The 15,963-nt window shown below is 38.0% G+C and overlaps 1 protein-coding gene across 1 annotated transcript in view; it reads left to right on the forward strand.

Moving 5' to 3' along the window:
- The window catches only part of ARHGAP15 (Rho GTPase activating protein 15), a 325,750-nt gene that overhangs the window by 56,069 nt on the left and 253,718 nt on the right, over positions 1-15,963 (forward strand). Inside the window, exon 6 of the mRNA XM_065637984.1 lies at positions 4,236-4,325. Within this exon, the coding sequence (XP_065494056.1) occupies positions 4,236-4,325 (90 nt within the window). The remainder of the gene's footprint in view (positions 1-4,235; positions 4,326-15,963) is intronic.

A 15,963-nucleotide genomic window follows, 5' to 3' on the forward strand; every position in this document is an offset into this window, starting at 1 on the left:
ATACAAAAAGACTTCATTAGAAACCATTTGTTTACTGATTTTTATTTGTATTATTCTTATTATATTTTTTCAGCTTTGGAAAAAGGGGAATTCAACCATCAATTACATAACATTGTACAGGCAATGTTCATTCACTATACTATGAGTCATAACAAAGCAGTTTTATTGTTAGAGGGAAAATGATGTGACTTAACAAAAGGATTTATGCTCTTTTGTATTATAAATATATTAATTAATTATTAATTATTAAATACAGAACATGAAGCAAAAATTTAGAGCAAGACAGCATCATTATAAGAGGAGTGATATTTCACAATAAAGGCAACAGGAGAGAGGGAAATGCAACACATTCTAATCGTACCTTTTTTTCTGATGATAGGCTAACATTTAGAGGTGACTTTAAAATTATATTTACCAAAATCTTTAATCATATTCTAACTCAAGAAACTAGTATTATCTAAAAGGAGTTTTTGTTGTTCCTTTGTAAAATCGTACATGTAATAGCCAATATAACAGCTTTCCTGTTCATTTGCATGGCGAAGACTGGGCTTTCTGGTGAAGCTAGTGACAATATCTGGTATTATTAGTAATAGTTGGAGCACGACAATTAAAGCACACAGAGGAGAGATTCAGAAAATGAGTTTGTTTACAAATGTAACTGAAAATGCAAGTTTGCATCCCATGTAGCTAAATCATTATCTTTTGCTGCTGCCTTGATCATTTGTGGTCATGCTTTTGATACATTCCTTTTTTTCCTTAGCATTCGTATGAATATAACTTGCTTTTTATTTTAAATTAATGGTACTGTGATCTTAAATGGACCACAGCTCCATTCTTTCTTACCAGCGTTAAATTCTGTTACCAGTTGGTCTTTCTGACCAAGAAAAACTGGTCTGTTTATTCCCCGAGATAGTTTATTCAACAGAGGCTCTTTTAACCTCAGGTTATTAGCCCATCTGCAAAGTAATTTAGTGAGTGAAAATGCTGCTGAGATCCATATTCATGTTTAGGAAGATTTCATTGTAGCAGACACTTGTATCAATTTACAGCATAACCCCCTCCAACAACATCGATATAACATAATTGCTCTGACTGCAGAACACAAAGCAAGGACGCCGAGCGCTCGGGCTTTCCCAGTAACCTTAACTTACTCTCTTCCCGTGTGTCTGGGTAAAGCATAAACTAGAAAGCAAACTACTTAACAGGATGATGTTTAGGCCATTACGAATTCCTAGGCAATATACCTGTGGTCCCTATGGATTTAAGCAAGGCTTCCCATATGGGGAGCTCCCCAGGCGCAGGAGGACTGATGAGCATGATGGACAGTTTTGGGCTTGATGGGTCTGAATGGCTTTGCCTGTAGTTTTCATCAGAAGTTTCATGTGCTATGCCATACCCACGAGTCTTATATGGTGTTCACAAACACCTCGAATCCTGGATTGAGTTTTGGGCCCCTCGCTACAAGAAAGACCTTGAGGTGCTGGAGCGAGTTGAGAGAAGGGAACGGAGCTGGGGAAGGGGCTGGAGCACAAGTGTGATGGGAGAGACTGAGGGAGCTGGGGGTTCAGCTGGAGAACAGGAGCTGCGTGGAGACCTTATCACTCTCTACAACCACCTGAAAGGAAGTTGTATCATGGAGGGTGTTGGTCTCTTCTACCAAGTGACAAGCAGTAGGACAGGAGGAAATAGCTTCAAGTTGTGCCGGGGAGATTTAGATTGGATATTGGGAAAGATTTCTTCTCCCAAAGGGTTGTTGAGCATTGTAACAGGCTGCCCAGGGCAGGTGGAGTCACCATCCCTAGAGGGGTTTAAAAGACACGGAGATGAGGTTCTTAGGGACATAGTTTAGTGACAGTGTTGGGTTAATGGTTGGACTCCGTGATCTTGCAGGTCTTTTCCAACCAAAATGATTCTATGATTCTGTAGTATCCCGTTGCAAGCAGAATTGCTAAATTCTCCAAAAGAGAATATTTCCAGTTGATTATTGTACATAGCAGAAGGGTGTCCATCTTTCCAATGCCGTAAGCTTGCATCCCATCCTTTCTGGAAAGGGAGGTTCACATATATATCCTTTTCTTCTGCTAATTACAAAATCAGAGCTGTGAACAAACTCCACGTTGCTACAACAACAATGAAATCAAACTGTGTGCACACTGAGTGCACAGAGGATTCCAGGTTTTGTAAAATCACAGAAATTAGAGATGGTAAAATCCCGCGGAATTCGCCATTCCATCTTCTGCAAAACTTCCCTCGTCTTTCCACTGTTTTTTCTCACTTCCGTGTGAAATGCCATGGCAGTTTTCCTGCGGAAAATATTCCGTAGTCCAGTATCCGTCACTATCAAGAAACTATTTCCTATTTTTTTTGTCTAAATTTAATCTCTTCTGTTCATCTCACTATGCTTTTCCAAACTTTCTCAGCTCTTTTACTGGTGGAATATAAGTTGTCCTTCATTGTTAAAATATTTTCAGACTCAAACTGTCCTTTTGGGCAATTTTTTTCAATGCAAACAGGGTGACCCATTTTGACAAGGCTGTGTTGTGAGTTCATGGTGGTTTGCAGAGCTGCCTGGTCTGTGCCTTATTTTTAAAAATATAGTACTGGAATACTGAAGGTTGTTGGTGTTTGTTGTTGTTTTTTGGGTTTTTTTGTGTTGTTTTTTTTTCCATGCAAATATTAACTGATTGAATTTCACAACTTCTGTTGTAAAATCAGCTATCAATACTGCATTTTTGATCTGTTACTAAAATTCACGAGGGTTAAGCTTTTGTCAGAGGCCAGATGGGAAGTCTGAGGCAGAGTTGGGGAAAAAAAATCCAAACCCTGCTCTTCCAGTGGTTTAGCCACAAGAACATCCTTCTGTTTTTAATAGCATATTTCTTCTATTTAAAAAAAAAAAAAAAAAAAAAAAGGAACACAGACACACAGGACTGTCAGTTTTAGAGGTGCTGAACCATGGTGGTTTTATGGTTTGGCAAATGGAGAACGTAATTACAACTCCAGTACTGAGAACTGCCAGAGACTCTGGCTACAAATTACTTGACCAGGATTTCTTCCTCTATTTCTTTTAACCTAAATAGGACCTTTTCTACCCCTGTCAAAAGCACTCTGGAGAACACACATTTTTTTCAGCCTTTAATAACATCAGAGAAATTCAGTGAGCAATCTTTGGAAAGCCGATTATGTGGTTGTTGCTGGACTGACCACTGTTGACTTCTATTAAGTCTGTTTTCTTTATTGCCAATGCCATTTTTTAAGGTAAAATGGCGCGAGAATAGCAGAACAAAAAAAGATGCATCAAGCTGATTAATTATGTTATGTGGATATTACTCCATATCTTACCCAAAAGGGACTTATTAATGCTTTATACTGTTAACAGTAGTATTTTTATTGTTGTCTGGGATATGCAGTAACCTAATCTACAAAGGCTACTTTAAACTACGTGGGCTTTGCCAGAGCTGCTGCACAGGCAAAGTCCCTGGAGAAGGAGCTTCGATGGCAAATGAGGATTATTGTGCTTTACACCAACTCTCGGCAACGTAAATGATACAGGCAGACAAATCTGCTCTTTGAATTATTTGCATCCATACGGAGGAGGCAGAGCTGTCTCACTCGGGATGCACGGAGTGACATTGTGAAGTAGGGAAGCGTGTGGAGCTACCCTGGTGTTGAGCTCTTTCTGGGTGTCACATGTGCCCACAAAGCCTTTTTTTTTTTTATTTTTAAAATTTTTTTCAGGAGCTAGAATTGATAATTTTTTTAGAAAAAGGAGATAGCTTGTCCTACAGATACGATGTACATTCTGGTCTAATTTCTGTCCTTTCCAGCTGCATCAGTTTAAATTTGCATTTGGAAAACCCACAAAAGTTGATCTTTAAACTCAATGGCTTTTCAAGAGGTTTCGCAAAGTAAGCATTTAAAATATCTGGTCAGTGTGTATGCATTTGTGTTTTGATCTATTGTATGTTATATTAGACTGGTTTTAAACTAATTATTTTTAAAATTATGTGTCTAGTAGAAGAACCTTATTTCTAAGTAAAGACACCTCAGGAATGGTTATTTAATAATACCAGGGAATAATGAACTATTTTCACTAATACCAGCAGTCGTGCTACAATAATCTGTCACTTGAATTTGATTTGTTATTGTTTTATCTGATAAGTGTCCCCATTTGTAAAAATTCAGGCCATATCCATAGTTGATTTTTTTTGTTTGTTTGTTTCTTTGTTTTCCAGAAACCAGGATATAAACCTGAGTGTGTGGATTTGTGTGGTGCTCGCATTGAGTGGACCTCAGAGAAATCCAGCAGAAAGAACGTCTTTCAGGTAAGGGGCAACACATGCATTTCGTTATTCTCGCATGGGGAAACTCTGTTTAAGCTACGAGGGAGTTTTTATTTCCTTGGTTTTAATAACTGATTTAGACTGATTTAATATAGCATTTTTTTTAATACAGGCATGTAACATTTTATCAAGCATCAGTTTACTATTTTTCTAAGAGAAGGATTTCTGATGACTGAGTCTCCTAAACACTTGAGAACCTGTTGATTAATTGATTAATGCTCTATATTCAATTTGTTTTTAAAACTTAGTAGGTAATTGCTTTGGGTTCAGGCCTAGAATCTTGACCTCAAGGACTTCCATAAACACAACTTCTTCAAACTGCTTATACAAGCATTGCTCCAACACAGTGCGGTTACTCTGTTTATTTTTATTGCTGTTCAGGGTCCTCACATGGTGATGACCCAGGTTCATTTCTGGAAGGGGAGGGGAGGATGGTTAAAAGTTTGCCTCTGTCAGGGCCAACACAGGAGGACACTTATTTCTCATAGGACTGTTCTTCATTGATGGAAAAGAATATTATTTAATTACTGCATCTAAATCCCATTGAATTGAAAGGGAGGATCAAGGCCCAAGAAGATGAAAGGATGAGAAGAGCATTACTGCAAGGCTAATGTTCCAGGATCCAGGGGCCAAAATAGTTTATTGCAACATCTTCAGATTTTGGACATAATCCAGCTCCCATGAATATCAGTAGAAAGGGTTTTTTTCTTTCACTAAAAGTTGCATCAAGCCACATCAAAATATTATTCTCTATGAACTGAGTTGTTTCCCAGAGTTCTAACTTTAAGAATTTTTAACAATACAAACAATAAAGGGAAGAGAAAAACAAAGAAGGGAACATGTCAGGGTCAAGATACTGTTAGTTACCTGATAGTCCTTTGGCATCATAGCCAAGTGAGACAAGCTGGAGGAACCAACCTTGCCTGGTTCTGGGGTTTAAGAAAAAGACCACCACGCACCAAAAAAACCTGAAGGGACTGTACACAGTTTCTTGAAAAGAAACCTCTTTGGGTCAACTCGGTGTTACATGGACTTTTTCAAGGTTTATTTTTCTAGGCATTTTTCTAAAACGCATGCAATATATAGGAATATTCCTCTTCTTCAAGACAGTGAGACTTATGCTTCTATACCCCCCACATCCTTCAGGTTGTCTTGAGAAAACACTTGGAGCTTTGTCATTTCCTAGGTATTTTTAGAATAAATATTTTGGTTTTGCTGTCAATCTTCAGCTTTTTCACTTGGAACGTGATTAAGTATAACCTTAGCCTTCACTCCTGCAACCCCCTGAGCACAGTGACAGGTCTTCTGAGCTTCTAGAGTTTACTTCTCATCTTGCGGTAAGCAAAATTTGTTTGGAAACACGTATTGGAGTGGTGACTCATTGCAGCTAATACATTTCCAATGTAAAGACAAATGAAGCTCTGTTGTTGATTTACCAAACTGGTTGTACAAAGACTTTGCAATGCATTTTCTTCTCACTTCTGTTAGCGTGAGGTGTAACTCCTCTGAATCAGAATAATGTGAGAAAGGGAACTCACACGCTACTGTTTGAACCCATTAAAACGTGTCTTCATCAAGCCAATAAGTGAGTGGGAGAGACATTAAGAAGTAAAAGCATGGGAGGAAGGACATATGTTAAGACACATTTTGCAAAGGGATGGAGCATTGTTTAGACAGAGAGCTACAAGAGGATTATGCCAGATGGTAAGAGTGAAAGAGGAGAAGGCTTTGGCATCAGTAGTGGTGACATTTTAGGAAAGGAAAGGACTGAATGAGACTGTTGCTACATGAGCTGATAGAGTGGGAAGGGGACTAGAGAGAGAGGGAGAGAGAAGATTTATGAGATAGTCTGGAGGGAATCCAAGGCGAGTTCGAAAGCAGAGAGGTCAGTTTGTACCTGGATACTGAATATTTCAGGAAACGCTTCTGATGCTCTACTTATATCTAGCGGGTGGGAATAAGATTGATAATACGTCTACTTATTCATAGATTTGTTGAAGTGAAAAGAACATGAGTGATTTTTGAATTTTTTTTGGTGACCTAAATATAGATGCATTGCATTGCCATTTGATTAAATACATTAGCTGCCTAACTCTGAAATGATCAGAACTAAGTATGATTATATCTTCAAAGCGTGGCAACAACGCATGGTTGGTGGGGTTTTGTTTCATTACTGTCTGAATAATAAAACATTCTTTTCTGATTCAAACAGAGCAATGGTTTCTTTCTGCTAATGTGTTCTACCAGGAGTAGATGCAGAATTTTGAATTTGATTTAGCCTGGGTGCTCAATTTGAGTTCATGAATTATAGATTAGAAATAGAAAATTACTATTGAGATTTTGGTTTGAAGAAAAAGGAGGAAATCTTGAATTTAAAATCTAAGCATATGACGGTTAATAGATGGTAACAAGAAGATGGAGTATATGAGTATCATAAAGAAAATTAATTGGAAACATGATCGATGCAGGGAAAAAAAAGAGGAAACGGCAAGTAAATGATATTAAAGAAGGAAGATTTGGGTTTCTCGTCTTGATCATGAGACTTTCAGCAGTGTTGCTCCATTTATTTTAATTGAGCTACTCCCTGTTTAACAGGATAAGTCTGATCTGTCTCTCACACTATCCGATTTGTGCATACAATCTATTTCTGTCCTTGATGAACATACTAGTGTTTGTGGTGTGTTTTTTCCCCAGGTTTTTCTTAATAGTAAGTGGAAATATGCACATCTTGTAAAATATAACCTTCTGATTTTCCTTTATTTTATTGATGATATAGCTAGCACCAAGGAAAAGAACTAGTTAGGAACAGCTTCACATGATGTGGGGAAACGTAGGAGTTTGCAGTGAGACACCGTGCTGTTTGTTCTTGCAGGCTGAATGACATGATACACTAGGTCTTCGTCAGAGGAGTGGTTGAATAAAAGAAGATTTATGCTCAAATCACATGCTTTAAATATTTCTGCTAAGTGCTAGTTTGCTCTTTGGTGTTTAGCCTGAAATTTAAAGCACTGAGGATTAAAAGGATTACAACATAATCTTAAATAATCCTAAGTGTCATTTACAGAGAGATGGTTGTAATAACTAAATAAAACCATGTTAAGGGATGGCAGTGTTGTCAGTCAGCAACTGGAACAGAAACAGCGCCTATGTCACTCTGTCATTCTCCTCTTTCCTTTATTTGGCTTAGTTGTATATTGGGTAGGTGCATTTTGACGCGGGTTATCAAAAAAGAAAATAACATGATGGGCTGCTTTGCAGTCGCTACTAATATGGTTGAGGCACCACTAACTAGGTTAGTTTACAGATTTTCTCAGTATTCAATGTTTTTTACCTCTAGTAAAGTTTTCAGATGGAGTTTATCCTTTCCCCTGCTTTACTCACTCTTAGCCCAGCAGCCCTTTAATTTCCAGTTCAGCCCAGATATTGTGGAAGATGTGCTCTTGACCTCTGGCTTCGGAGCTCTGGAGCTTCATTAGCACAAAATCCTGTGGCTGTAGACTATTTCCTTGAAGAGGTTCTGGAAGATTTCTCTCAGATGATTCCAAAAAGAAAATGAAAAATAGGAGAGAGGTGAAAAGTGCAAAAAAAGGTCATGAGCAGCCTAGTTAGGAATTGGTGAAGCTGCTTTGTTCTCTTAATAGCACTATTCATTTAACTAACAGACGTTTTTTAATTTAGTTTCTTTAGTAATATATTTTCCCTGTTTACCAAGTTCATTTTTTAGGAAGGTTTCATATGAAGAATTTCTGGCATTTGATGCCCTGGCTTTTGCCACAGACCTGGTGTGATATTTGGTTTTATTTCAATGCACTGCAGCTGTAAGGAGTTACTCATTCATATGCAACTAAGAGTTGTAAGTGTATTTTACACATAGAGAAATCTGTGTAAGACCTACAGTATTTCAACAACGAGACAGCTGAAAGTACAACTGTACCTATGTGTAATATGAAAGAATTTATCTTGCAGCTGTTTCATATATAATAACATTTATGGCACTGATCTAGGGTAACTCCCTCATCCTTGAAGCTGTCCAGCTTTGCCTAAGAGCGTAATCTGAATGATAAGCTATTCTGTTCTACAGACTATAAGATCATTGTAGTATCTGGATGCCTCCCAGGAATGTTTTAAGTCACCACTTTTTGCCATGGGAGAGATCATTTTCTCTTCCATGATGTCTCTAGAGGAAGCACTGAGAATGCAATGTGGAGAGGCTTGGGTTGGGATTGGTGTCTAGATTTCTTTGTATGCTTTCAAATATAAATGCTGTACATTGGAGGAAAATTAAGAAAGGCACCTTGTACTCAGATGTGAGGATTCTGGTGGTCCTTAGCAGCAGCTGGAACATGTTCCTCAGCCCAAATTGGCTGTGGAGAAAGTGCTGAGGACCTCATTAGATTGACCTGTTGTGATTAAAGAAAAAAAAATATATATGCATTATATATATAAATTTTTTTTCACTTCTGGAGGTTACTGGCTGTGACTGTGGTTTCATTTCTGTCCCAGTGACCTGAATATACCATTGCTTAATTAAAAGACTTAGCCACATCATGTAGTTATTAGATGGTGTCAGCAAGAGACTCTTTAAATCATAAACTTATAATTAGTTTTAAAAAAACACAAGAAATGGTCTTAATGATCATCTTGGAGATGTTCAAGTGTATATTTTTGTGTAAGAAGTACTCAGTTGTTTTGGTGTAAGTGGGGAATGGTCTCTGTATTGTTTCTGTTTCTTCTGTCTCGTTAGTGACCTCACCAGAAATGCTCCTGCCAACATGTTCAGTAGAACATGCAGAAGATCTTCTGTCCTCTCCAAATATCAGCTGTTTTCTTTTGTAACCTAAATACAAGACTCGTGAATGTTCTTATTATTATGACTTTGTTTTAATTTAGTTGTCTTTAGTCTTAGTTTTCTTCATTTGAAAGACACATGATACTTCTGTATTTGACAAAAATGCGTACAAAAAGTAGAATCAGAGCTGTGAGTCATGGATACTTTAAAAATACATTATTTATACTTATTCTGGGATTCTGGGACCTGACTCTACTTTTACAATAGTGTACCTCTGTGGACATTTTTGGAATCACTTCTGATTTACATCTATTGGAAGACAGGCTTTCTATTAATTGCCCTATTGTCTTTTCTCTTAAACCAGAAGCTACAAATGAAACTATGCTTTCTTTAGTTCATTGCCTTTCTTGAGTCCCCAAATTTTCTGAGGTGTCAAGTAGCTCAGATCACAACCTTTGCTTTTGGAATCTGCTCTTATGGTAGTGCTCTAAACATGCAAAATAGAGCAGGATCTTATGCAAGTAGTAGCAGTAGAGCTGTATTTTCTTTGCATGTCTGTATGCCAATATTTTATTGTTGATTAAAAAATAGAAGTAAGAGAGAGCGTACATAGTATAAGAAGAAAAATATCTTCGATTTTGGGGAAAGTTTTGCGTAAAATAGAAGATTGCACATGATATGTAACCTAAACATTACACAACTGACAAGTCGCTTTGCCATCTAAAGGCTTTAACATGACATTTTAAGGTGATGAAGAGGAGAGACATTTAGAGACGCTTTGTAATTTATTTTTATTATTTTATTTTTTCTGTCTATGAAAAGGGTATATTTAACTGTAATCAGTTTTACTTGTGTTGACAGTAGCTGCTCCTGAGGCCCAAGGAGGTGTTCCTGGTTATCAAAGAGCACAATAGGTAGAAGCACTAGCTAAGAAAGGAAAAGACCCTTATCTTGTCCCTAATAAACACGAGCCTGGTACCTGGGGCACTTGTATAATCTGTGGGATATGCAGCTTCACCCTTGTTTCAGAAGATTTAGGCCAACAGCAGTCAGGCTTTAATCATCCTGGGCAAATAACGTGTTTGTTTTCTCTCGCCTGTGTTTTGCTCTTATATTTGACGTTGCTCACATTAGCCTAAAGAGAGTGCATTGAGAGTGAAATGAAATTCAGTTTGCTTTATAAACACGGACACCAAAATGAAAGTTAAAGAAATTCCAGGTAATAAACCCAGTTTCCCCTAAGAAATGTGATGGAGAGGGGGATGTATTTCATTATTTGAGATACAAGCAGTGACGACAAAGCTTAACACCTAATTACAAGAAAAACAAACTGTGTGGTCTTGGATTTCAGAGGTATACAACCAGTGTCACCTTATAGAAATTGACTTATAGAAATATTTTTTTGTAATATGTACTAAAATGTTTGTACTTTACGTTTCAAACTATATACAGTTTGAAAATAGACAAGGTTTCAGGTAGAAGATGCTCGACTTTGAAAATGTGTTTTTAAAGGGTTTGGGAAACTGAGTCTTCAACCTCTATAGTAGAGTTTCAAGGAACCTCTCTATATGTTCAACCCCTGTAATAGAGTTTCAAGTGCTTCAAGGAACAGCAACTTTATTCATAAAACTGACAAAACGAGCAGTTAAGGTAGAGCTTCTACGTAGTTATAGCTAATACATATATTTTACTTTCTGTTGTTCTTCTGTCTGCTTTGGGGGTGTGACAAAACCCTCACTGGTGTCAGCAAAGGCCTTATGTATTTTGTGACTAAAAAATCAGGACAGTAGGGTGTGTATATATGTATATGTACATATAAAAAAATCCTAGTTACTGTTTTACTGATATTGTGAAAGAGTTGTTACTCTTCAGAAATAGTGAAGTCCACTTCCAATAAGCAATGTTTTGTTGTACTTGGCTGCTTGAAGGAAGATTCTCAGTGAAACTTTGGTTGATTTGTGGCTAAATATCATCTTAGCTGCTTTTTTTTTTTTTCTGATTATTGTCCCGTGAGAAAAATCATGAAAATTTCACAGTGTTGGAAGAAAAAATGCTGCTGTGATATCGATCACCTCTGTGTCCACTACAGGCCATGAGACATCAGGGCAACCAGCTCCTATAACACACCAGAGCTTTGGGTCTCACTAAACCCCACAGAACTCCCAATTCAAATTGAAAAAAACAGCTGAACTTTTCTGTGAAGATCATATTTGCCATATCTGACATTATGTGTACATAGATGTCTGCTGAAAATGATTATTATAGTAGCTCACCACAATTTTTAGGAGCCCGTCAGATATGTGAGTGACTGTGAGAGGTACGACTGTCTGCGTCTGCTCATACACATGTGCTTCTTAAGAAATTATGTGAATCACTCAGCTTTTGACAGCTACGCTGCAGCTTTCAGAACTGCAGATGTTATTTGTCCATCAGAAAAGAAAATATTTATTTCAAGCCACAGGCATTTTCTGCGTTGCAAAAATAAAACATAACAGCAGTTAATGCTTAATGTGCACGTGAAATAATTTTGTCAGGGACAGAAGCACGGCTGAGCAGAAAGGTCTGGACAAATATGTGAGTGCACAAGAAGCACCTTGTGCCTTGGATGACACCGAAACAGCTTTTCCATAAAGCCGGGCAGCTTACCCATAAGCAAAGTGTGGCAGCGGAATAGCTTGTTTTTTCAGCTGAATTCACGGAGGGTTGTGTTGTGTGGTGCTGTGTGGTTTGTGGTGAGTGTTTGTGTGTTTTTTGTTTTTTTTTTTTTTAAATTATTATTATTATTTTTTTACAGCTGAAGAAGCGAGTCGCGTTTTGCGGCTCGCACGTGAAATGGCAGTGGGCTGCAGCCTCTTGCTGCATTATTCATAAACATATTGCTGCCATCTCGTGGGCAGCGCACGAGCCGGCGCGGGCAGGGATGCGGGCAGGGATGCGGGCAGGGATGCTGCCAGGGCTGGCCAATGCCACCCGATCTGTCCCTGTCTCCAGGGATGGCCACCTCTGCAGAGGACAGTGTTGCAGGTCACTTGGCACCCACCCTCACGGCAGGGAGCAGTTTTTTCAGCATCTTTCAGAAAAAAAAAAAAAAAAAAAAAAAAAAAAAAATCAGTGCCTGGCCAAACAGTTCGTACTATTAACACTTATTTTAGCTGGTTGCTAAATGAGGTAATGTCTGCTTTTAAGAAGGAATAGTGCTGCTGTAAACCTGTATTTGCTAAATTATGCATGTGGCGGTAGTTTTGTGTTTAAAATGGTGATTAGCTTCTGATCGGCCTGGGCTGATAGGGAAAGGGTAAATAGCTTTGTAAGGATGGGCTGGTTCAAGGTGAAGCACATAATTCTCATTATTACAGATATCCAGTTTGGTGAACTTGATAAATTCCACTGATGTGAGGCCTTTAGTGCTGTGCTTTGTGTACTCATAAAATGGGGAAAATGGTATTTTCATAGTCCTGGCAATCAACAGCTAAAAGGGAGTGCAGAAATGCAAAAGGAGCCCGGCTTTCTTGATTCTTTAGTACTTTAAGGTTTTTGTGATTCTCCTGAGTGAAAACAGCTAAATTAATTTAAAAGCATAATGATTTTTGCAGCCTTCTTAATGTAAGTTAATATTAAAATAAAAAAATACAAATGTGCCCAAACATTAATTTATCAAACTCTTAAAAAAGAATCCTAAATAAACTCACTCAGAGATAATCACATCTGACTTGTTTACATGTTTGGTGCTGGTGTTTCTGTATTCAGCCACTACATTTGTAAAAAAATCTTGGCGAAGCCGCTTTAGTCCATTTTTATGTTTCTTTTTAATGAGGGAGGCAGATATTTCGAGCTGGCTGGGCGAGCCTTGGCTGTCCTCTCCCTGCAAGGCAGCACCTCCATTTGTGTGCAAAGGGATGCCAGACGATCTGGTAGGGATTCACATTTTTGTGTAGGAGTGATTTCTACCGCTGACATGCTTGGGGATGAAGAATGGGTTGGGATGTTTCAAGGTGTTAAATGGACAATGGCAGGCAATTTGAATGCAAGGGGAGAAATGCAAATAGTGACGTGCCCTCTCTTTTAGATAATATACCTCTTTTTTTCAGCAGAGCAGTCATTCTCAGGCTGTGATTCATGGACCACTAATGGGATGGGGAGACTTTTTGAAATGGTAATACAAGCGTAGTCAGCCTGAGAAGACATTTAAGGTAGTTCCCAGATGGAACAAATGAAAGGAAAACCCAGAAGAACATTTTCCACAAGGGACCCTGGCTTTTCAAACCTCCTCCTCAAGTTTATTGATTTTGAGCGTGCACCTCCAATTGATCCCATTTATAGAGTATTTTTATAAGGATTATGAGAGTTCTTAAAAACTGGAGTGTGAGTTTAGGGGCTTGACTTCTGATGTAGTGGTTATTTTAATTTTTTTTTTTTTTTTTCATTTTTCGTTCCATTGCCTCTTCTCTGATTTGGGGTGAATAAATTCCTAGGAATTTCATGTAATTACATCTGAAATTGTATCTGTAAAACAGGGTGATCCAAGCAGCTTAGCAAATATTTTCTTTGGCAAAGTTGCAAAGGGGAGATGTGGTTTGCTTACCATTTCATTTAAAAATAGACTATCTAGCTGAAATTATCCGATGATTTTAACACTTAAAATCTACAGCACTTCCGTAGCCTACCTTTGTGGTGGTGTTTGGTTTTTTTTGTCCTCCTGTTCATAGTTATGGTTGTTACAAATACATTATTATTTAAAATTTTAACATACTTGAAACCTCCTAGAATGTGTTTAGCCCCCACTCCCCAAGTCAGAGTTCACAGGTAAACTTTTACAGATTGAGTTTTAAACTAATTTTCCAGGGCGGAAAGTGTGCAGTCATATAAGTGAATATTTTTGTATGAGGTCACATTCCCATTTATGAAAATGGGAGCCAGTTAGTAAAGTTCTCTAAAGTAATAGAATTATTATTATTTTCTATTATTTGTAGATAGTCATCACTAGGTGGAGGCATACTTTACATATTCTATTGAACATGTCATCTGTTATGAACTGAGATGAATCGCATCGATACTGTACAGTTAAGTTGAAGTAACCTGTTACCAGCAAACACCCAACTCTCAAACTAAGCGGACTCCTGTTTTGACCTCTACTACTGCTGAAAAGCAATGAAAATGGAATATTTTTTAATCATGTGCTGTACAGAGATCTCTTGAATTAATTCAGAACCATTGTTCATGTGTGGTGAAGTTAAAAGGAGACAAGCAGGTGTTATGGAGCAAGAGATTGAAATAACCAATATCTACCTGTTTCAGTACCCCATTCTCCAGCACTGAAATTGATGTAGGATGGATTGACTGGTTTATTTTACTTCTTTTTTTTAGCTATGGTAGCAAAGCCAGTTCGCAGCCCACCCATATTTTCTCATGGCACATAGACCATACAGGTTTGATGTTGACTGAGGGTAACCAGATCCACGTCTGTTGATGCGAATACATTGACTTCACCCCAACTCTCCTGATTTACACCAGGGGCAGATCTCGTGCAGTTGTGCAGGTATATCTAGCACCATGCTTATGTTTCTCTCTTGTGTCTATGAGCTGATAGGGCAGAGTCTGTACAAGGTGGTCCTTGGCAAGCACAGCCCAAGCCATGTGTTTGAGGGGCTACAAATGGATGTGAATCCAGGAGTCAGAGACGAGAACTGTCTCTTCCTCAGTACTTTGAATACTATATTATGGCTCTTCACAGCTTATAACATCCACCGCCTTTTATTGTAGGAGAAAGATGGGTGATGGTGTACAGACTGTAAAGAAAAAAAATACAATTCATTCAGAAAATAATCTCTATTTTTTTGAGTAAGACACAGATTCTTTTCTAAGCATGCCGAGAAAAGTGGGGGAAACACATTTTTGCATCTCTGTAATTTAAATATACTTTAGAGAATGGATTCAGAGAGAGATTTCCTGAGCTTTGTAGCATTGTAGCCCCAAATGGGTATAGTGGACATTGCCATGACCTTGAGCTTTGTCCCCTTCCTTGGGCTGCTCTGGCCCTTTTGGGGGCCACCCCTTGGGGCAGAGTCAGCCAGTTACACCCTGCAGCAAGTGCCTCTCACCGCTTCCATAGACAGGGATGTAGAAACACTGTAATGGAGATGAAATATGCCCCCCTCTCTTCTTTTTTTTTTTTTTTTTTTTCTTCTTCTTCTTCTGACTCGGATTTGGAATCACACTTTTAATAATTATATTCACAATCTAAAATTAAATAAACATTTTGTTTAGTGCTCGCAGAATTGCCAACCGGTGCTCAAGGAAGGATGTCCAGCAGTTTATCAGCCTGTAGAAAATAATTATAGCAATATTTTGAAATGCATTGGTTGTAGTTTTGTTTTGATTTATAGAATGTAAATAATCAGTTTTGATTCTTCTGTTTCAAATGGATTTTTTGGAACTAAGGCTTTTGAATAAGAGTCCTTCAAACCAAGCTGTTACTCCTGGGAAATTCTGTAGTGGTATGTTACTGGCATTTGAAAAATGCACACCTTCTGAGAAAAAACAGGAAAATTCTGTCATAGAGGCTGATGGGAATTCCCAAGTTTGGAAATGCAAGTTCTGTTGGAAAACAATGGCAGTACGATTCAGCAAAGACTGCAGTTGGAATGAAAAGGAACATGTTTTCACCATTGCATACTTTTTTTTTTCATTGTCGTTCTGGAAACAAATATTCTATGTGATCAGTTAAAAAGTGCAAAGTAAGGAATAAGAGGGAGTAATGTGTGTTGGAACATAACAGAGACTTTACTCGTGCAGAAAAGTGTGAAGAAATATGGTAAAATTGAATGTAAACAA

Source organism: Caloenas nicobarica, chromosome 6 (assembly GCF_036013445.1).
Source record: "Caloenas nicobarica isolate bCalNic1 chromosome 6, bCalNic1.hap1, whole genome shotgun sequence".
NCBI lineage: Eukaryota > Metazoa > Chordata > Aves > Columbiformes > Columbidae > Caloenas > Caloenas nicobarica.